This window comes from Acipenser ruthenus, chromosome 17, assembly GCF_902713425.1.
Source record: "Acipenser ruthenus chromosome 17, fAciRut3.2 maternal haplotype, whole genome shotgun sequence".
Lineage (NCBI taxonomy): Eukaryota > Metazoa > Chordata > Actinopteri > Acipenseriformes > Acipenseridae > Acipenser > Acipenser ruthenus.
In genome coordinates, this window is record NC_081205.1 from 31,946,171 (window position 1) to 31,969,975 (window position 23,805).

Genomic DNA, 23,805 nt, shown 5'->3' on the forward strand with positions numbered 1-23,805 from the left:
GCATGCAAAATCCTTAATCTACCTGCTTGTTGTGGGATGTCCCTTTTCGATTTGGAGTGTGGGGATTTGGGCACTAACAGTTTCACACTATTGCATGCACCTTAAGTCTTCTGTACAGCTGCATACGTTTTTTAATATCTCTGTGTAACCCTGCATATAAAGGGGTTGGTTATGTATGAGGGTGTAATGGAAAGCTGATTTTGCAACTGCAGTACCTACGAAAAAAAAAAAACTTGCTGCAAGAGTTGTATGTCCTTTTTTTGCCATTTCAGGTACATTCAACAGTAAGTATATGCCAAACTTATTTCTTTTTTTTTTTTTTCAGAAGCAGAAGGTTTGCTATTATATTCTTGGTTAAGAACCGTATTGGATCTAGATTGATACTTTTGAAGTATTTACTAATTGCACAATAAACATGATTACAAGCAATCGGACAGAATCATTTTGTATATTTTCGTTGGCTGGCAGCCCAATAATTGGCCGAGACTATTTCAGCACTCCAAGAGCAAAGCGATTTTAACTGCAGTTAGACAGCCCCGTTTAGGATGTCAGGGCTGGCAGAAAGGGTTCTGTCCAGCTAGCTGTCACAGTGGGAGTTTCCGAATTAGTGTTCAGTGCACAGGATGTGACAGGCAAGTAAGAAAAAAACATGTATGGCTATAGATTAATTACAGGTACAGCTACTGCAGGTAGGCTAATGAATTCATAAATGTCAGTTGTACAAAAACATGCAAACAGTGTAGACATCTTTTACCTTCCTTGGTAAAGATTGCAGTGTAAACTGCAGATTGAACCAGCAGGAGGCAGGCAACCCACTTTGATATTATGACAAGATGAGAGGCTTGCCGGCTGGTTTCATGGTGCGGATGGAAACATGGCATAACATGCACAGAAGTGCGTAATGGATCAAAGAGAAAACTGATCTTATTCATAGGTGGCATGACATAGGAGGCTGTGTGGTCCAGTGGTTAAAGAAAAGGGCTTGTAACCAGGAGGTCCTAGGTTCAAATCCCGACTCACTCACTGTGTGACCCCGAGCAAGTCACTTAACCTCCTGTGCTCTGTCTTTCGGGTGAGACATTGTTGAAAGTGACTCTGCAGCTGATGCGTAGTTCACACACCCTAGTCTCTGTAAGTCACCTTGGATAAATGTGTCTGCTAAATAAACTAATAATAATAATTATGCATTACGATCCATACATTTTAATTTGTGTATAACTGTACAGTCCAGTGCATTTATTAGTGTTTTTTTCTGTCTTCCTCAGGAGGGTGTTGACCGGTGGGGGGAAAGGTTCTTGTCTTTTTTATGCTGCCAAAGGAGAAGGGCACCCAAGGCCAAGTACATGAATCTAGCGCAGGAGCTGCTGGTGGACCCAGACTGGCCACCTAAACCCAAAACAACGACTGAAGCAAGGAAAGCCCCTAGCCCCGAAAACGTCTCTTACCAAATCATCTCTGCAACATAGCACCGGCCTGCTGCTCAGAAAGAGAAGTGACCAAAGACCTGTTGGTCAGAATTCAAAGTGGGAGTTGACCAGGACATTCCCACCCCCTCTTAGTGTAAGACACGGAAGGAAAGCTCCCCACCCTACAGCTATGGACAAACATTTTGCATCATATACGTTTTGCATATATATATATGATATCGCAGAAGTCTACCGGAAGTCGTAATAGTAGTACAGTATTTAATGTTAGATTTTGAAATGTCATATTTTAATTTGTCAGTTTTTTGTTAAGTACTGTACGTGGTAAACTTCAAAGCCATGTGTAATTAAATACGTTAACGTAACGTTATTCATTAGATTTCATTAGATCTTTATGAAGCAAAATGCTATAGGCTGATGCAAACCTTTTGGCCGTAGCTGTAGTTTGAAATGACTAGAAAGATAGATATTGTGTGGGCTTTTCCTCTTCCCTTCCCTCGGGTCCATAAAAGCATTTTTATTCATATGTTTACACAGAAGGCCTGGGGTTTTTCATCCATTACTTCTCAATAAAAGGCTTGGGGTTGACCAGGGATGTTATTTATAATTTGAAAGACTTCATTTAAAAGTATTGCTTTTTATAAGGTTCAGTTCAAATCATGATTAACTCCATGTAAAACAAATGTTAACAGATTTAACTTTTAGATAACGGAACTACTGCGAGAGAATGCTTTATATAGACTCTGGAAATGCTGTACATGTTTGTTTGAAATCAAGAAGTTCAGTTGTCATGCAAGTGCTAAGACTATGGTGATGAGAAGGTGTCTGTATGATAGAGGGATTTCTTCCTATGGAAGAACTTTGAAGCTTGGTAATCCCAATATGTATTCTTTCAAACTCACACTCTTTAGAGCTGTGTTTTTTAATGTGGGTTTCCACAGCAGAAGACCATTATGAACACATCTGGAGGGCAACGGACTCCTAATTGCAAGACCATACTGTATGAAAGTTTAGCAAAGTCACTGTTTTGTTACACATGACATATTATTTGTATTTATTTTTTTTTTAATAGTAAATTCAGAAGTAAGGGCTGTTGCTGTCGGAGCTGTATACAGTGCAAGATAAGAGAAGAGGGTGCAGAGTAATGTATAGTGAACCACAAGACACAAAGAGCAGCAGCACACAGCTTACAGAGGAAATGACAAGAGTTGGAATTATTTACCAACATTCTTTAGCTCTATTTAATTTTATTTCAGAAACATTGTATTAAAATGGTGCATGACATCACTCATTACTTAAAAAGCAGCGACCTATATACCCATCAGATACCTGGTCTAGAAATGACCTGCAATATGTAACTACATTTTCCAGTGAGAGATAAAAAAAAAAAATTGTACATACAGCAAGAGCTATACTGTATAGAGTGTAAATGAAGATCCCAGATAACTGCTGTAGTATACAGTAACTGTAGTTTACAGATCCATTGCTATTTAAAGTAAGTGGTGGTCATCCTGTTTGAGAGCTTTGCATTCCTGTTTTGTCATTTTTTGTACCTAGTGTGAACACTGTCACTTAAGCACAAAATGGACAAAAGCTATAATGCTTTGCATCTTTTTTTTTTTTGTGTGTGTGTGTGTGTAGTTAATGCACCTTTCTTTTATTAGTGTTTCATATAAGCCTAAAACTGCTTGTTTCTGCAGCTTAAAACTAAATTATTATGGCCAGTGTTTTCTTGACTGCCAATTCAATACATATATCTTTTGTTCCATGAGTAATAAAAACAAGCCTAGCAGAATGCATTTCTTAACACTTCTGATTCTGCTGTTTTTTAACAATGTTACTGAATAAATGAAATCAATATATGGCTTGGTTCTTGAAACGGGGTCACGCTGTTGTTTTTATCTTAGTCATGACTTTGAAATAAATAGATGCTTCTCTTTTCTATGGAAAATCTAGCTGGTATGGCTTTGTATGTTCCAATCAAATCTTTATCAATTACTAGTTTTTTTTAAAAATTCAATGATGTAATGGCTTCTGTAGGATATCTAGTTTTTCAGTCTGGAACACTCAATTGTGTCAACCCTTTTTGTTTTTACAACAAGTTTAATCTATTTCCAGTTTTACAGTAAAGCACTAGTTCCTGTTCGAGTGGTATTGCATCACATGCTGATTTGTAGTGAAGGCATGCCTTTGGAAATGACTTGTATTGGGAAAATAACAGTATTCTGAAAGGTTTTAATTGTTATATCATTATTACAGGCTCAGAATGACCACAGACACGGCAGTCTTGTGATTTAAATATCTTATTGAGTTTTTGCTGAAGTGCTGCACTGTGCATTTTTAAAATGAATGATAAAAAAACAGAAGAAACTAACAAAGCCACAGACCATCAGTAATTTTTAATCAGTTCCCCCCCAAAGGCACACAGTAATGTGTGTTTCAAGGTGATTTGTCTGGGTATTAACATTTCATTTACTGTTGCTCTTCATTCGTGCTGCGTAGTAATGCAAACCATTTCAATTGGAACACTTAACAGACAGGTATTTGTAATAGCTGATGCTGTAAAGCCATGGTCTCTCTTGCAGCTGCATTGCCAACTCTGTACGACATTGAGATCATGGTAATGTGATTTTAAACTAATTCCCCGAGTTGCTGTGCATTAGTGATTTGTTGCAAACATATTGAAAGTTGCTAGGAAATAACATTTTTTGTGTGTTTTTTTTTTTTATTGTTGGGTTCATGTCTTATCGAAAGAAGCCTAACTAAAAAGGGTGTACCGTTAAGTTCTGCTGTTTTTATTTCAAATTAATTAATTTTTCATTTATTTTTACTGTACACATAACTGAAAGGCCATAATGACCTCACATGTTTTAAAAACTATATATATATATATATATATATATATATATATATATATATATATATATATATATATATATATATATATATATATATATATTATATATATATATATATATATATATATATATATATATATATATATAATATATATGTCTTTAAATATCAAGTTATTTGGGTATAACACATTCTGGAGAAACAAATATGGTAATGCACCCCCCTTTTGCTTGTTTGACTTTCAGATTAATTTAAGTGCAGTGGTTCATCCACACAGTATCAATATAGTCACTGCTTGGACACAGTGGGTTCCAGTAGAGATTTAACAGTGAGTAGGGGCTGCAATGTTGCTGTATCTTTAAAAACTATTGGAGGACTTTTTTTTTTTTTTTTTTTCTTCTTTCAAAAAGAGAAAATAAATACTAAATGGTAAGCTTGTAACTGATCAGAACAATAGAAACAATGTGATTTCTCATTAATAAAAGGGCAGGTTTTTTTTTTTCTTCATGAAAACAAGTTTTCATTATTCCAGTTCCAATGACAAATAATTAAAAGAAACACATTTTTATATATATATATATATATATATATATATATATATATATATATATATATATATATATATATATATATATATATCAATCACTGGGTTATCTGACCGGGTTTGAATTTGTTTGAAATACTGTTGGCAGCAAAGGTCACTTAAAGGAAACCAGACTGGCATTGAATAACACATGTGTTTGCTGAATGTCCTGAAGTTTACTGCAGGTACAGTATGCCAGTGAGGTTCCTAGACAGGCATTGTGTCCTCAGGTACCAGACATGTACAGTATTTGGCTTTTGAAACGAATGATAATCCCTCAGGGAGACTTTGTTGCCATGTTAGTACATTTTTTAAGCTCCCTTGTGTCAGTAAACATGCCGAATGCAGCTGATGAGTTGATTAAAACTCATTACTCTGCATGTTAAAGCATTCAGCTTTGTTGTTTCTTTTTTTCGCCCACAAATATGTAAATGTGTCACAAATTATTTTAACGTTTTTGCAAAAAAACAAACAAAAAAATGTACAGAACTCGATTTTTTTTCTACTTGTAATTTATATTATTTATTTAGTTAGATTTGTTTTTCCTCTTTCCAAGATTGCATTTCTGATTTTTAAAAGCTTGGTGTTTTTACCAGTGTTTTATTTCTTTCCTAAATAAAATGTATTATTTGAAAACAGTTGACCTTAATGTTATTTTATTAATTCACTGGAAAAAATAATGTTTTCTGAATTCAAGCAAATATAGTATATTCTATTCTACATGATCCACAATGGCCCATATAAATCCTGAGAATTAGATATGCACATTTCGGAAAGGAAAGAAAATGGCAAACATTTTTTTATACAATTGCTATAATGTTAATTACAACATTTACTAAACAACCACTTATTTTTTGTTTTATTTCAAAACCTACAGCATTCTATACATTAAATGGCTATATTGGAGAATACATCAGACAAATTACCAGTAAGATAACATTACTCATTATTTGAATATTGTATAGTGTGCGGTTGTCATGCAAGAAGCTCTAAAGAACAAAAACATGACATTTGAGGGATTGTAAGTTTGGTTTAGAAATTGTTGTTTGCTTGGTCTCGATTTCATTCAGTACTACGTATTACAGCACTGTCCTTCTGTGCTGAGGCATTTTCAATGCCCAAACGCTTCACTGGAACAATGCCCATGAGTTAGATATGTAAAGACAAAAACACAACAGAAGAGACGGCTAGAGTTCTCTAACTCATCCAGCCATGACATTCACATCCGGTGCCTTTGCTGCAATGAGTCTCCGAACTCCAGAAGACCATGTGCAATCATCCAATTGTTTCAGCATTTATTGAGCATCTCCCAGGAATGAATCGCATTCCACACGCTCATTTAGAACAGAACGAGTCGAGGGCAATAGAAGAAATACTGGCTGTGCTCCAGAGGGGACACAACAGACCAATAAGTTAAACCTGGCTACAGCAGAGCAAGGGAAAAGGTATCAAAAGCCAATCCGAACCATGCAGTACCTAATAGCAAGGTGCACTGCAACCATGCAAGTACCCTTGCAAAATAAATATAGCACTATGGATTTCTGACAGACAATACAAACAAACAAAAAACAGTATTTAACCCTCACTGTGGGAAAACGTACCTTTGTAAACTGCCTAAAAACTGACTCACACATTCTGGACTACAGAGTCTCTCCATTACTTTAAACAATCATCTCACTGCATTACCAAGGGGCTCCGTTTGCTGTCTGAGAACACTTACCAGGCTGTCTCTGCACTCCAATAAATCGACAATCCTAACCTTCTAAATTGCTCTGAGCTCTTTTTTGCAACCGACAGACCACAGTCCACCCCATTTACGATACCATTTGAAGAACTTGACAAGACCACACCAGTGAGTACTGACTGGAACCCTCCTCACTCAACAGCAGTGAGTGCTGACTGGAACCCCCCTCACTCAAAAGCAGTGAGTGCTGACTGGAACCCTCCTCACTCAACAGCAGTGAGTGCTGACTGGAACCCTCCTCACTCAACAGCAGTGAGTGCTGACTGGAACCCCCCTCACTCAACAGCAGTGAGTGCTGACTGGAAGTTGGATTTATTTGTTATACAAAATGTGTTGATTAACGCAGAGTCTATATTTTCTTGTAAGGCCTGTTGTTCTTGTGAGAATCATCAGTGAAGCTGAAAGTAAGCCAAACAGCACAGACATTGAATTTTGTAAAAAAAAAAAAAAAAAATAGAGAAAGCTTCTCTTGATTAAGGGGTCTTCTGAGCTCTATAAATGTTATATGTTTTTAGACTGATTCAGCCAAAAGAAATCCTGTAATGTTTGGAAGCCCTAGATGGAAAGAACATAAAAATATTATTAGGAACATTCTTTTAGAGGTGACTGCTTAGAATAACATCTACAACATTCAACACTATTGCTACATTGGCCTACATCCTGCATTTCTTCACAACAGGACAAAAACAAAATGTACCATCGTTATCAGCATTATCCCTTACGGTCCAAACTTCCCTTTTTCTTGTAGTCACCTAACTACAGTATAAAAATAGATAGGAACACACTGGCCCTTCAGCAGCAATAACAATCAATAACGATCAGTTCCACTCCTGTGGCTGTTTCCACACATCTAGACAGGGACTTATCCCTTAGTCACTCTGTTATTAAACCTGCTGTATTTTTCTGTTCAACACAGTCACAAACAGTGGCGATTCCCTTGTCAGTGACTAAGAATTACTACTCCAGAAAACAAACCATGGTTTCCTTTACCGTTAGCCAAGCTCATCAGTTGTTCACATAAATAAAATACGCCATTTTATCATTAAATCTGTAATGAAATATAGTAGATTTGCCCAGCCAAACCAGTTGGGAGCAGATGCTGTTCCGAGTGTTGTAATCTGTAGAATCCTTTTAAACGTTTGAAACACCCCCGTGCTCTCAATAGAGTGCGCAAACAAGTTGGAGAGCCCGCGTGCGGCCACATGGATGCTTTAGACGCCTGGGTTTGAAGAAGTCACCAGGATGTGAAGACTGCAGCTGGAAGGGCACAAAAGAGAAAGAACAGGAACTGTACATGAAATAAGATCACTGTGATATCATACCCATACCAAGTTGGTCTTTATTTCAGGCTATATTATATAGCCTAATATAATAATAATACCAAAGCACACACACATTTTTATTTCATTTTTGAAATTAGCTAAATTATATTATACTCTGCTCACTGCTCACTTTAAAACCAAGGAAAACATGAAGCTTTATTACTGGTACTATGCAAAACCTTCAGCTTCTTATTAAGGCCGTTTCATGCAATTTCATTTTGTTTGTCATCAGCAGGGAAACACAAGAACTCAACGGTCACCAAGAGTATGTTGAAATTGAGTACAATTCTTTCCCAATCGTCTTTATTCTTACATTGCCTCTGAGCGGCATGTTTTCTGACACCGCACTGGTGAAGCGTGTCAGTATTATCAGTAGGGTGAAACGGTCTGTGTTCCTGAATGTAGATAGGTCCCTGTGACGCTAACAAAGTTTTGTCTTGCCCGGTACTAAATTAAGATGTCATGTCTTAATACTATTACAATTTAAAAAAAAAAAAAGTTATAAACACTTCACACAGAATTAGGACATTGAAAGTTCCTCTCAAGCATGCATTTCATTTTGATAGTGTGGTTCGGAGTATACAGTACTGACCCATGTGGAACCAACAAATACTTTACAGAAAGGTTGGGTGTATTGTCCTTGTCAGTGCTTAACCAGAAACCTATTTCAGGGTAAAATGCCATACCCAGTTATTCTGCATTGGTAGGGACTATTTAGGGATACCAAAATATGTAAGGAAGAGGTCTGAGTGAGAAAAATGGGAAATAAAAGAACCACCCCAGCCACTCTGTAAGTCAGTCCATACTGTAGTTCGGCTCAGTCTACCAGGGTCTGGATTGGCGTGAGTGGACTGTATTCCATCACTACAATCATTCATCTTATCAGGGCTCCAAAAGGAGATTCCACAGGATGCACAGCAATGTGGTGCCTCCTCCCATGTACAAGTCACTAGGGTCCTGACCACTAATATCCAAACCTGCTATCTGTGAGTCCCATGGCTGGTTTTGGCCAGAGCCCCACGTGCATCACTCTGATAACGCAGCAGGCTCTGTGGACATTGGCAAACTTGCAGCTAAAGATGAGAATGTCACCGTGTATTGCAGAAACACGGATTTAGTGAGAACGGACTAGTGGGTGGTGGGATGTTCATTTACTTCATTCAAAATAAAAACACACATGCAATGTGTGTGAAAACAAGTATCTGATTAATTGCCAGACCTTAAACATCCCCATGCTCACAATAAACACGGCTGAGTCTCTTAACTAGTACAAGACCTTGCTTTCATCTGCAGTTGATACACTCCCCTCTCAACTTAGCGAAGAGGAGACTTAACATAAAGAGGGTGGGGTTTAAAACAGTCTCATAAAATTCCCAAGCAGTTAAACGACTAAATAAAGAAATGCTTTCAAATTGTGCATTCCAGTAAGGGATAGATCTCATTATAGCTGTGACATACACATATCCTTGCTGAGTCATCAAGAAGCATTAAAAAGCAGAGAGGGGAGAGACATTGCTGTGGCACTGGACTCTCACTGCTGCTGAAGTAATCATAGTCTTCTTTTAACCTGTGTGAGGGTCTCTACTTTTGACCAGCGCTTTCCCTGAAAGAAAGGTACGTTTTTATGGGTTTCACAGGAAATAAATGTATGTTTCACAGAAAACATGAACTTTAAACTTTAGTTTCAAAGGTAATGTTACCCTAAATGAGACAAATTGAAGAGGTTTTTTTTTTTATTTTTTGCTATTGAACTTCTGCTTTGATAGTTACTTACTGAAAATAGTTTTGCTCAGTTTAAAATGCAAAAACTTCTCTCTAAATAATTAAGGAGAATATAAAGCAATTGTTACAACAGTTAAGTAAAAGAGTTTAAAGACCAAATTTTATCTTTTTTTTTTGTATGCTTGGTAAAGGCCAGCCTTTATTAATCGAAATAATATATCAATTCCACATTTTACCAGTACAAATGATGAAAATGTAAGTTATTTTTATAGTTTTTGTGACACAATCTTAAATATATTGAACATGTCTTCGTGTATAAGCTGTTCTATTAGTTGTTTATTGATTTTTTTGTTTTGTTTTGTTAATAATCCGATTAATGTCTAAATCATTGTTTAAATCATCCTGAAAAAGTACATGCTTTTTATGTATGTAATTCAAACATATGAGGGGGATGGATTTTCAAACGTATACTAAATCCATGAACAGGAAACAAAAGCTGTCAGTAGTAGAACAGAAAACATTTAGACAGCATAACATTCATAGGACCTGGATTTGTGTGCCAGGTGGCAAGGTCAGTCAGGTTATATGATTTTCAAATGAAGTATTTGTGTACAGAGCATGGGACACAATTGATTGTAGAACTAGAAGACACTAAGTCAAGTAGTTTGGACTATGCCTGTAGGGTCAGCCTGTCTGATTGCTTGCTGTGGTTTCACAGTATGTCTGTCGTCTTATAGCTATTTGCTGGTATGAATTTTATTTTATTTTTTTAATTTAAAATGTGTGTATCCTTTCTATTAACCACTGTACAAAGGAGTACTGCACATAAAATGAAGAGAAGTCAAATATGGGGACATGCTGGTGTTGGCTGTACAATACTGGAAGCCATAGTTTGATTTCGCGTCTAGCAAACCCAGCTTGAGTCTGGTAATTTTCCTTTCAGTAATGGGCCAGCGATTGAACTAATTGGTAAACATTCCCTGTGCATTACAACATACACATCTGTCACCAATAGGGAGTGGGTTATTTTTTTTTTATAAAAATAGGAAGCTGTCTGATTTTTCTTTTTTGAGAGTTATCCCAAAACAGCTACAACTTTCCCATGTCTTTTTAATTATTTACACGCTTCCCTGTGAACAGAGCCCAGTGATTTATTATCTTGGCGAGACATCTTTAATGAGGTCACCTTGCATCATTAGCAGAACAGCTGCAGCCAGCGTTAGTCACTCTCCCCTCATGCAGGGTTACTTCAGAGTGAGTTCAGTCTGCCGTGCATCCGCGGAAGTGGCTCTCCTGCTCTACACAATTACAGATGTTGGGGAAAGAACCAGGGAGCACAAAGGAGCAGTTAATCAGAGGGCCTCGACAGCCTCCTTGTTTGGGGTCATGCTCACCATCTCAGTTAGTTAGGGTTACCATATGGCTCCAGATTAACCGGACGCTTTGAGACAGACCGGGATTTCAAAATTCCCCCTAAATTGAAAGTAATTCACGTATAAATGAGCTCCACCTTTGCTGAGATTAATCCTGCTGTGGTGGAATTGCTTGGGCGCAGCAAACAATTCACACTGATCAGCTGCTTCTGATCAGATCTTAATGAACGAATATCTAATTTATCGATAGAGCAACGAGATGATGATGCGATTGTATTTGCAGAATAATATGGGCGATTGAATTTTAACAAACAGAAAAAAATAGCGACTGGCTGCAATTCATTCTTAGTATAATACAATTATTTGACGCGCATGGGGGTATTTAAGCACCATTCTTAATTGTAGCTAAGGATGGTTCATTTACACCTTCATTTATTTCAATTTAGGGGCAAGTTTGAAATCCTGTTCTGTCTCACAGCGTCCGGTTAATCTGGAGCCAGATATGGTAACCCTAAATTAGTCTTTGTTGAATGAAGCAGTGCTGAAGACGCCAGTGGAAGCATGCATGGTGGTTACAGGGAGAGGAGGATATTACTAAGATTATTTTCCAGTCAAAGTCTTTATGAAAAGGTAAAAGATGTAGTATATTTTGATTTTAGTTTGTTTGTTTGTTCAGTAGGGGTTGTTTTTTTGTTTTTGCATTTACACTAGTACAGTCACATATACCCTTTTATACAAAGTAAAACTTGTTAATCCTCGGTCCGTGTACATTCCGGCCAATCGTATTTGCATTCTAAATCGGAAATCGGAAAACCAGAAAACGACTCGTTTTTCTATTTCGGTTTTTCATAAAAACAAAAATCGACCTGTTTTTAATTTTCCAATTTCTGAGTTTAAAATACCAAAACCGATTCAGACTTGTTTTCCCATTATTCGAAATGGAATAATCTAATACAAAAATAAATAACAGACTGCAGGGACGGAAAATGAAATCAATCTACAAGAGTCGGTGACAAAGAAGGTAGTCTTTAGACAATACTTCGCAGGAAATATGTTAATGCTTCTGTAACAGGTACACACTTAAACAATGATAGATATACTAACGTATCGGAAGAGGGACAGACTTATTCAACCAAGCGTGCCAGCCCCCTTTAGTGATCCTATGGCAAACTCTGTAAAATGCTGACATGTCCTCTCCCTGCGGTTTGCAGCTCTTACAAAAGAAGGAACTGCGATACAGTGCGAAACTGTAAACAGAATTCACCCCCACCCTTCACCATATTCTGTTACAAAAGAACCCCCCACTGCAGCATGAAAACACTCCACAACATTTAATATGTTAAAAATTATGTAGCTCCTTCAAGACCTTTAAAAAAAAGGTCAGACACGGCCAACTCTCTGTGTCCCGCTGTTATGACGATGCAATAATTTCGGGCCTGTGCTTATTGTCGTGGAAGTGTTCTCTCTGTTTACCAGCATTATTTATTAATTAATTTAGCGGTTGTTACAAAGTACTGTATTACAATACAGCCGTAGGTCTACATTAAGATAATATAATAATCATCCTTGTATCACTCAGGTACAGTGTATTATAATAATACTAAAAATAATAAGCCTTCACATAAGGGGGAAAAAAATCCAGGTACGGTTCTTAATATTTATATCCGGCTTTATAAATTAACTTTATAAACTTAACTGGGTTATATTATCATAGCACATTTGTCCAGGACGCTCACGTATGTTTAGAGCTCCCCTTTCATGGGTACCCAATTTGTTTCATTTGGGGGGTGCATCTCCATAGATAGAGATATCAATGTATTGATGCAGAAAACATCATTATTATTTATTTCTTAGCAGACGCCCTTATCCAGGGCAACTTACAATTGTTACAAGATATCACATTATTTTTACATATAATTACCCATTTATACAGTTGGGTTTTTACTGGAGCAATCGAGGTAAAGTACCTTGCTTAAGGATACAACAGCAGTGTCCCCCACCTGGGATTGAACCCACGACCCTCCGGTCAAGAGTCCAGAGCCCTAACCACTACTCTACACTGCTGTCATAACGAGACACATTCGATACGAGTAGAGCACGCATCAGTACTTTTTTTTTTTTTTTTTAATGGTTATTTATTTTTGTATTAGATTATTCCATTTCGAATACTGCGTTACAAAAAGCAATATGAAAAATGGAAAACAAGTCTGAGGTTTTGTATTTTAAACTCAGAAATTGGAAAATGAGAAACGGGTCGATTTTTGTTTTTATGAAAAACCGAAATAGAAAAAACAAGTAGTTTTCTGGTTTTCTGATTTCCGATTTAGAATGCAAAAACGATTAGCCGGAATGTACACGGCCCATCCTCCAATACTTCAATCATTTCTCACATGACACATTTTAAAGGCAAAGACAGTAAATTCATTCTAAATGCAGTGTGCCAATGCCTGCATTTAGAAAGATCACTTAAGTGTAGTGCTCAATTAAGTGATGTTTCAAATAATGGGGGTAAGGCTTTTTTTTCTTGCAAACTAGTACAATTACTGGCCATTCCTGTCTTAGCCAGTACCAGGGATACTGACAAGGCTTCACGTTTCAGCCTAACACTAAATCCTCTTATTGTGTATTTTTAGGCTCCATGGAGGTGGCATGCTACATATATTTATTCATCGGTCTTCAAGCTGCATTTTCTGTTCTTGGCTGCCCAGATGGATGTAAGTGCTCAAATCAGCGTGTCACATGTGAAGGAAAGGCAGTGACGCGGATCCCGTCACCACTGCCCTTCGATACACTTCGACTTGATCTAATCGGCACCCAAATCCCATCTCTGGAAGCGAGCACGTTCCAGGATCCTCCTCCAGCACTTACTGCACTTAATGTAAATGGAAATGAATTCTCTCACATCTCACCCGGTGCATTCGACAGTCTAACTAACCTTCAGTATCTTATTTTAAGTTCAAATCAACTGCAAGAGATACCTGCTGGGCTGTTAAATAAGCTTGTGAATCTCGAGAGACTTTTGCTTTCCCACAATAAACTTCAAAAAATCGACTCTGGCCTATTTGCTACACTCTCCAAACTGAGAGACCTCCAACTCCAAGAAAATGAACTTAGTGCCATACCAGAAGGAGCTTTCCACCAGCTGGTCAGTCTCCAAACGCTCCACCTTGGCAGGAACAACATTACCCACCTTCCAGCCAACATTTTCAAAACATTGACCAAGCTTCAAACCCTAAAACTTCTAGATACCCAACTGAGGCAAATTCCAGCCGGAAGCTTTGATAACTTAAACCTGGTAGAACTTTATTTACAAGATAACCATATAGAACACCTGCACCGGGGTCTGTTTTCCAAGCAGCTGAACTTGAAGAAACTGTACCTGTCTAACAATCAAATATCCGTGCTGCCTGAAGGAATCTTCCTTAATTTGCCTAATCTCACCAAATTTACCCTTTTCGAAAACCAATTGACAGATCTCCCCAGTGGTGTATTTGGTCCCATGCCCCAACTCAGGGATCTTTGGCTATATGACAACAAATTAGTTCGTATTTCAGACAACGTGTTTAGCAACTTAACCAGTTTGGAACTACTGATCTTGAGCAGAAACCACATCAGCAGCATCTCCAAAGATGCATTCAGCGGCTTGACCAAACTTACTGAAGTGTCTCTGCACACTAACAAGCTGACCAGCTTGGATGAAGGCACTTTCCAAGGCATGGACAAGCTCCAGAACATCTCTCTCCAAAACAATCACCTGCGGTCACTGCCGCAAAACCTGTTCAGAAACCTTTCTAAATTAATGCAAGTCCAGCTTCAAAATAATTCCCTTGAGAGCCTTCCACAGGAGCTGCTGGACTCCTTTGAGCCACTGGCTAAAGTGAATCTCTGCGATAACCCGTGGAAGTGTGATGAGAATATTGTTCCTCTCAGAAACTGGATGATATCGCACCAGTCCAAGGTGCTCAATATCAGCCGAGTTACATGCTATAGCCCTGATTCCCTGAGAGGTATTCCTATTACAAGCTTAACAGATGACCAGTTGAAGACAAGCCAGGAAGAACAGACCACTAACACAGAAGGGACTACAATGCAAGATACCACCAGAGACACGAGTCGCAGTGTGACATCCACCTCGTTCCACCCACAGACAACCAGTTCCTCTCCCACTTCGTTGAAAACCACACCCACCACCTCAAACAAAGGTGAAGACACAGTGGATGAACATGGGCAGAATAAGGGCCTCAAGAAAGAGGTTCTGATCACAATTATTGTGCTGGTCTGTACCGTTGTCATCTCTGCTGTGATTATCTGCATAGCATGCCGGAGTAACAAAAGACGCTCTGATGCCAAATTAACACAGGTGACCAAAAGGAATGCAGTCATTTAATATATATATATATATATATATATATATATATATATATATATATATATATATATATATACCATGTAGATACCCCACTGAGTTGGCATGTGTATACATATATATAGAGAGATAGATAGATATATAGATACTGTGCAGATATCACATTGAGGCATGTATGACTAACTATTGAAGGTTTTCCAAAGCTTACCTGTAGTGGGCCAGTGGGTGAAACTGTTTTATCTTGTATACTGTCTCTCTGAAAACAACTGCATCTTCACCATCTCAAGTCATGCTTGTAGTGTTTAGAGCAAAAGTATTATATATTAATCGGGAACGACTTGAAACCTTTGTGCTGTACAGATTTCCAAAGATGAGTACTTAATAATATCAGAGGGTATAATTACCAAGGGTATAAGAGAAACATGCTTGGTATCTAACAAAATTAATGCTTTATCTACTAACAGCCAAAAGAAAATCAATGTATTTTATATCATAATTTTTGTATCTTGTTCTACAATACCATGGTTGTTTATATTTTGCTAGCTTTAAAAAAAACAAAAAAACCCTATTTTTTACTGAAAAGAAAATTCAAGTATATGTTGCATGCAGAAGGCCAATGTAATCTGAAAATAAATGCTTTTTTTGTATATTACTGTTCAGTATATTAAAATAAATGATGCTATTTGTGTGTGTACCGTTCTGTATAGATATAGATATGTCCATTTAAAGTGGTTACAACAGAAAGTAGAAAGTAAATGACCTAATCAATAACACATTCCTAATGCTTGAATTTGCACTTTTGTGCCACTGACTTTTATCAGCGCTGTAGATCAGTTCGGCTCCCAGAACGCATTTTTCTAGTGAGGTATTTCTACAGTGCAACTTGACTCTATGAGAATGCTTCTCTTGTTTTTGGTAACACTCATTGTCACTGGCTGTATGGGGGTGCATCAAGCTTGTGAATTTTGAAAAGGGAAGTAACTTCCAATGTTTATGGATTCATATGTTCTAGAAGAGAAACATACAATTTCATAATGAAAAAAAAGTAGTTATCTGAATATTTAGAGTTAAAAAATACACAGTCTGGAATCCAGAACATCAGCCTACATGTGCAGTGCGTTACTCCCAATAAGAAAAAGGAAGCAGAGGTCAAGTCTTAAAATGTAATCCATCCAATACGCTCAAGAGTAGATACCACACTTAAAGGAAATTCACAAAAGGATAATTAAAGAATCATTCAGAATTATAAATAAAATATATTTAATGAACCATATTATAACCCCTTTGAATGAACTCACTCACACGTATATTGTGTAATGCTACAGGAATTATATTGCAGCAGCTGTCCCTTGTCTTAAAGTACCACCCTTATTTCTTGAATGCTACATTACTCATTTTGATTTTGACAGTCCATGTCCAGAGCACAATGTTGTTCTACAAACTTCATGGAACTGTGAGGTAAGCCTGAAGAGCTCTACAGTATTTTACTCCCATTAATGAAGTGGCAAGCATATACAACACAACAACAACTTAATAACTCTGAAGTACTTTGACTCACACACCAGAACAATAGCACTGAAAAACACATGTCATTTGAGCTCCCTCTAGTGGAACAGAGTGCACAGACAGCTCACTGCCTTCGAATCAATCTCTTGCTGCAGCGGCGTTCAAGACTTTAAAAATCTCCATTCAGACGGCTAATGTAGAATAAAACATTTTATAACAAACAGGTTTTTATTTGCAGAAAATACAATTCCATGGTATATGTCAAAATGTCTGTGAATCTAAAATTGTCTTAAAAGTTTTTGTCTTCAAGTAACTAGGGAAAGCTGTTTATCTTCAGAATACAGAACAGACACAAATAAAAATGTTATATATCTCCAAGCATTGCATCATTGTCCCAGAAAGTGTCACTGTGTAATGTAACGTGATAGCATGCTTAAGACATTCTTTAGCGATATTGAGAATGTCAATCTGGGGCAATATGGAGGCTGTCTATCTAACTATCTGTCTGTCACACTTACTCTCTGTGACAGACCTGTTAACCAAAATGTAAAGAGGAGCACTGTAATCAAACCATAGATAATGAAGACTGCTGTGCGGTGCCACTTCGAAGGTACTGTACAGACACAAAGCAATACAACTGATGTGGGTGCTTCAATTAAACAATAATAGGTTTGTTGTGTTTGTTTCTTTAAATAAAACAGAAACCTTAACCTTTCCCAAAGTTCAGCATTTCTTCTTGTCAGCAGGAAAGAGTTGCAATCTTAGTACAATGGTTCCGGAACACTATTCTCTGAGTGTTTACTGGAAGAACCCTGTGCCCTGCTCCACACCCACTGTAATCCACTCTACACTACATATTGGTCCTTTGTGTCTTCAGAAGCCCTGGCTTTCTCACACCGATAATCACTATTGTTGACCTTGGAATACAGAATTTGAACCAGGTAAGTGTTTTATTTCATTTATTTTTCTTTTTGCAAACAAATATTTTAAAATAACAACCATTTAGAGGAATACTTTTTTTGGGGGAGAATAAAATCACTAAGATTTCCATTACACGAGAGTAGATGTTAAAACTTCATGCTGATTTGAACTCGGCTCTCGCCAAGATAAGCACCAACTAAGACGTAGCTTTACAGTAAACTAATGTGATCCATATGCGTCTCCATCCATTTACGTTTCCTTCCATATGATGATGTAGATATCCTTCTGTCTGGTGTTAATGGCTGAAGTGTAATGCTGGCTCCAGGGATCAGCTTATTTTGCCTCCCTGGCGCATCAGCACACACAACGGCTGCGATGCTGGCTCCGGGGATCAACCAAAGTGCGGCCTCCCCAGCGCATCAGCATGACAACCGTCTGGATTGAGCTAAGTAGGGTACATCTCTGGGGTTTTCAAGTGGGCACCTTCCATCCTCAGTGTTTCGTCGACTAGCCCACGACACCTCAAGAGGGCTCGACGGTGATTCTGGCGTCCCAGCATCACCCCCCTCCGTCCCCCACTCAACTCAGCCCAGCTTACTTACCTGTCCCCAGCCAGAATCTTTCCGTCTCAACCACAGCCAGTTGCTGCTCCTCTCTGCTGCTTCAGATAAGTTCTTCACTGTGCGACGCAACTCTTGGCCACTGAATCCGACGTCTCTGAGAAACCGGGTTGTAGAGTGTGCCACAAATCCTCGACAACCCACTTCCACTGGGTAAACCCGAACTCTCCATCCTCGCTGTTCCGCTTCAGTGGCATTAAACAAAACATTCAACGTTGAATCAACATGACGTAATGGCATTTTGGTTGATGCTGGATGTATTTTGACCATTTTCAGATCAAATTAAGCTCAGCTAACAGTAACATTTCCTTAACTAAAACCAACTTGAAATTATCTTTATGTCAAGCTGTATAAACATCCTATTTGATGTTTTAAAGTTCTGTGTTCAGCAAATTGTAAGTCATTTCCTTTTTTGCTGGTTTCTTGTAATTTCGTGTTAAGGAAGTTTGACTTCATGTCAATCTCTACCTCAGTACATACAGTTTCTATCAAGAGGGCTTCATTGTGAATAGTACAAGCAGTGTTATTATTATTATTATTTATTTCTTAGCAGACGCCCTTATCCAGGGCGACTTACAATTGTTACAAGATATCACATTATTTCACATTATACAGATATCACATTATTTATTTATTTTTACATACAATTACCCATTTATACAGTTGGGTTTTTACTGGAGCAATGTAGGTAAAGTACCTTGCTCAAGGGTACAACAGCAGTATCCCCCACTGGGGATTGAACCCACAACCATCTGGTCAAGAGTCCAGAGCCCTAACCACTACTCCACACTGCTGCACTGTGTTGAAAAGAAGCGGCTGTGATGTCACATTGATGTCACAGAACAACGTTCTGAGCAGGTTCATTGACCAACCTTAATATTCTAATACTACCCTCTGCACAATATACTGTACAATACACTACAAATGCATTCCATAGGCACTAATATATATATATATATATATATATATATATATATATATATATAGGAGGTATACACACACACATTTTAAAAATGTAATAATTTACATAAGATCATTTTTTTCTTTTCACAGGGATCAGAATGCCTTCCATATTCCTAGTCCCCATTTGTCTTCTGTCCATACTGTGTGGATTTCAGTACCAGCCTAATAAGACTGAGAAACATCAGGACCTCTATTCCAATGCGGATACATTAGAAATCCCAGCTAGTCTAAAGACTGGTGTGAAAGAAGTGATTTTTCTGGGAACTGGTATTTCAGAGATCAAAAATGGGGCCTTTAAAAACAACTCCCAGCTAGAGAAGATCAGCTTTCTTAACAATCCTATTGTTTCAATAGAAACAAATGCATTTGAAGGTTTAGACAGCATTACAGATATTGAAGTTTTAGGCAGTAAACTGCAGTTACTACCTGTTGGTGTTTTCGACCACGTTAAAACCCTGGAAACTCTCATATTAAAGAACAACAAAATCAACACAATACAGAAAGGCTTATTCAATGGACTTACACATTTGAAAACGCTTGAACTGCACATGAATGCAATCGATTCACTTCCTGAAGAAATATTTGATCAGCTTGAAAATCTTGAAACTCTTCACCTGGCCAAAAACCATATAACCTCTGTTTCAAAAGATATTTTCAGTAAACTTCATAACCTTAAAAAGCTTCGACTTTACGAGAACAAGCTCAGAGCTGTTCCTGATGGCATCTTTGATAACCTGCCCAATTTGACTGAGATTGCACTGCAACACAACAAGATCAAGACGTTGCCTCCTGGTTTATTTTCACAAAATACAAATGTAGAGAAGCTATACATGGAAAATAACTCTATTTCACAGTTACCGTTAGGGATTTTCTTTGGTCTTCCTAAAATCAAATATCTAAAGATTGATAATAACCAACTAACAAAACTGCCTGATGTTCTTTTTGGAGCAATGCCCAAACTGACTGATCTTAAGCTTTCCAGCAACGCTCTCATGACTCTCCCAGATGGGATCTCCAGCAATCTCACCTCTCTAAAGAAACTGGTTCTGTCTAACAATCACATTACTCAATTGACAAGCTACATTTTTGAGGGGCTGCAAAAGCTGACGGACCTAGATTTACAAAATAATAATCTGAAGTCCTTGGACAGCCAGACATTTGTCCTTTTGCCCAAAATCAAAAAAATATCACTAAATGGTAATCCGTGGAATTGTGACTGCAATTTGATCAATCTCGTCAACTGGATAAAAGCAAATCCGACAAAGGTCAAGTCATCTGCATCTGGGACTTGTGAAAGTCCTGAAAATCTGAACGGCAAAGTCTTAAATTCCTTAACAGAAGACCAGCTCATTTGTCCAACTACTCCTGTTGTCATCACCACATCAGCACATACCACCACAATAGCCTTCACAACTACAGTAAGTACTACAGTTCCTGCCACTACCAAGATCGAGACTACATCACAACCAACAACAGAGGAAGACACAACCACCACCTTGACTACCAATGAAGCCATACCCACCACTACAGTGATGCCAACCACACTGGCAACTACAACCGAGCAGCTCACATCCACAGAGCCAACAACAATATTTACAACCTCCACAGAGCTTGAAACCACAGTTCAGACCACCACAGTTCCTGCCACTACCAAGATCGAGACTACATCACAACCAACAACAGAGCTTGAAACCTCCTCTTTCCACCCACAGACAACCAGTTCCTCTCCCACTTCGTTGACAACCACACCCACCACCTCAAACAAAGGTGAAGACACAGAGGATGAACATAGGCAGAGCAAGGGCCTCAAGAAAGAGGTTCTGATCACAATCATTGTGCTGGTCTGTACCGTTGTCATCTCTCCTGTGATTATCTGCCTAGCATGCCGGAGTAACAAAAAACGCTCTGGTGCCAGATTAACACAGGTGACCAAAAGGAATGCAGTCATTTAATAGAGAGAGAGAGAGAGAGAGAGAGAGAGAGAGAGAGAGAGAGAGAGAGAGAGAGAGAGAGAGAGAGAGATAGATACTGTGCAGATATCACATTGAGGCATGTATGACTAACTACTGAAGGTTTTCCAAAGCTTATCTGTATGCAGTCATTTAATATATATATATATATATATATATATATATATATATATATATATATATATATATATATATATATATAGTACTGTGCAAAAGTTTTAGGCAGGTGTGAAAAAATGCTGTAAAGTAAGAATGCTTTCAAAAATAGACATGTTAATAGTTTATATTTATCAATTAACAAAATGCAAAGTGAGTGAACAGAAGAAAAATCTACATCAAATCAATATTTGGTGTGTCAATCTGGGGCAATATGGAGGCTGTCTATCTAACTATCTGCCTGTCACACTTACTCTCTGTGACAGACCTGTTAACCAAAATGTAAAGAGGAGCACTGTAATCAAACCATAGATAATGAAGACTGCTGTGCGGTGCCACTTCGAAGGTACTGTACAGACACAAAGCAATACAACTGATGGGGGTGCTTCAATTAAACAATAATAGGTTTGTTGTGTTTGTTTTTTTAAATAAAACAGAAACCTTAACCTTTCCCAAAGTTCAGCATTTCTTCTTGTCAGCAAGAAAGAGTTTCAATCTTAGTACAATGGTTCCGGAACTCTATTCTCGGAGTGTTTACTGGAAGAACCCTGTGCCCTGCTCCACACCCACTGTAATCCACTCTACACTACATATTGTCATCACCACATCAGCACATACCACCACGATAGCCTTCACAACTACAGTAAGTACTACAGTTCCTGCCACTACCAAGATCGAGACTACATCACAACCAACAACAGAGGAAGACACAACCACCATCTTGACTACCAATGAAGCCACACCCACCACTACAGTGATGCCAACCACACTGGCAACTACAACCGAGCAGCTCACATCCACAGAGCCAACAACATTATTTACAACATCCACAGAGCTTGAAACCACGGTTCAAACCACCACGGAGATGTCAACCCCAATGAGTACCACCGCTGCACAAACCACAGCCCTGCCAACAACTACAGGGGCCTGGACAACCAACGCCCTAACAACCTCCACCCTGCCCAAACTACAGAGCAAACAACTACCATTGTAAAAACGGCATCACCAACCACAACTACAGAGCAAACAACTACCATTGTAACAACGGCATCACCAACCACAACTACAGAGGACACTGCTGCAATTTCAACCTGGTCACCTGACGCTATTCCAAGCCAGTGCTCCCTTACTGAAGTAGATGGGACTAGTGTTATAAACTGTGTGATCTCTAAATGTCCTGTGATTAAGGCTGAAGCACAGATATTTGATGATGACAATAAGAATGGATTCAATCACAGACTCTTTTGTGACTTGTCTCAATCCTCTCAGTGTGCCAAGGCTACTTTGACCATTATTATTAACTAAACCTTGAGGTCAACTTGAAATAAAATAACAGCTTGTATGCCTATATTGTTAATAGTGTAGAAACTGTAGTTCACAGTTTAATTAAATTGTTATTGTATTTACTGAGCATGTATGCTTTTATGTCCGCATACTTGTATCTGAAGTTATAATTATTTTGTGCATTCTATCAAATCAATCAAATTTATTTAGTGTAGCGCCTTTCATGCCAAGGCATCCCACAAAGTGCTTCACATTACAAATAAATATACTATACAATAATATAATATAATATACAATAAAATCTTCAAAAACATCCAAAAACAAATGGTGGGTGGGGGGAATAAAATAAATACATATAGACAAAACTCTAAAATAGGCCATCCCAATCTACAAAAAGGCCTCTGCGTAAAGATATGTTTTAAGCTTTGATTTAAATGCATTTATTCAGTCAGCATTACGGATTTCAATTGGAAGATTGTTCCATAATACAGGTGCATAATGACTAAAGGCTCTTCCACCACAAGAGCTACGTTTTATCATTGTAGTCAAAGGAAGCCCAGCATCAGCAGATCTCAACTGGCGTCCAGGGACATAACGTAAAAGCATATCATTAATGTAAGCAGGGCCATTTCCAGAGACAGACTTAAATGTCATTAATAACATTTTAAAAATAACGCTGTACTTCACCGGAAGCCAATGCATGCGGGCAAGAACAGGTGTAATATGTTCAAATTTCTACGTCAGATTCTGCAAGATACAAACAGACTTGAGATTTATTCCGCAAATGATAATACGCAGACTTCACTACAGTTGAAATGTGATGAAAACTAAGAGTAGAATCAAATAAGACTCCAAGACTTTTCACAGCTTGCGAAGAGCTGATGGGGGGTTTGCCAAAGGTCATTGGTTGTGGGATTTTATTTAATGCTGTTTTAGAGTCAATTAAAATAAATTCAGTTTTATTTGCATTTAACTGCATTTTTTTTTTTTTTTTA

General features: G+C 38.0%; 3 protein-coding genes across 6 annotated transcripts in view; all 3 read left to right on the top strand.

The window, feature by feature from the left end:
• Window positions 1–4,329, top strand: part of LOC117423401 (polyamine-transporting ATPase 13A3-like) — a 37,792-nt gene extending 33,463 nt beyond the window's left edge. For all 3 annotated transcript variants that reach the window (XM_034039097.3, XM_034039100.3, XM_034039098.3), the window contains one exon: window positions 1,266–4,329. In XM_034039097.3, the coding sequence (XP_033894988.3) occupies window positions 1,266–1,466 (201 nt within the window). In that variant the 3' untranslated portion in view covers window positions 1,467–4,329. The remainder of the gene's footprint in view (window positions 1–1,265) is intronic.
• Window positions 4,330–9,320: 4,991 nt separating this feature from the next.
• LOC117423403 (leucine-rich repeat-containing protein 15) lies at window positions 9,321–16,072 on the top strand. 2 transcript variants are annotated; one of them, XM_034039102.3, is made up of 2 exons: window positions 9,321–9,543; window positions 13,658–16,072. In XM_034039102.3, exon 2 carries the CDS (start codon window positions 13,663–13,665, stop codon window positions 15,409–15,411), a length of 1,749 nt encoding a protein of 582 aa, XP_033894993.2. In that variant the 5' UTR covers window positions 9,321–9,543; window positions 13,658–13,662; the 3' UTR covers window positions 15,412–16,072. The 2 variants fall into 2 exon arrangements, with proteins under 2 accessions (XP_033894993.2, XP_058846394.1); XM_058990411.1 differs by lacking the exon at window positions 9,321–9,543 and adding an exon at window positions 11,084–11,654.
• Window positions 16,073–17,738: 1,666 nt separating this feature from the next.
• LOC117423402 (leucine-rich repeat-containing protein 15-like) lies at window positions 17,739–23,783 on the top strand. The gene is made up of 2 exons (XM_058990410.1): window positions 17,739–17,837; window positions 19,491–23,783. The coding sequence occupies exon 2, from the start codon at window positions 19,499–19,501 to the stop codon at window positions 21,350–21,352; it is 1,854 nt and encodes a 617-aa protein (XP_058846393.1). The 5' UTR covers window positions 17,739–17,837; window positions 19,491–19,498; the 3' UTR covers window positions 21,353–23,783.
• Window positions 23,784–23,805: the final 22 nt, after the last annotated feature.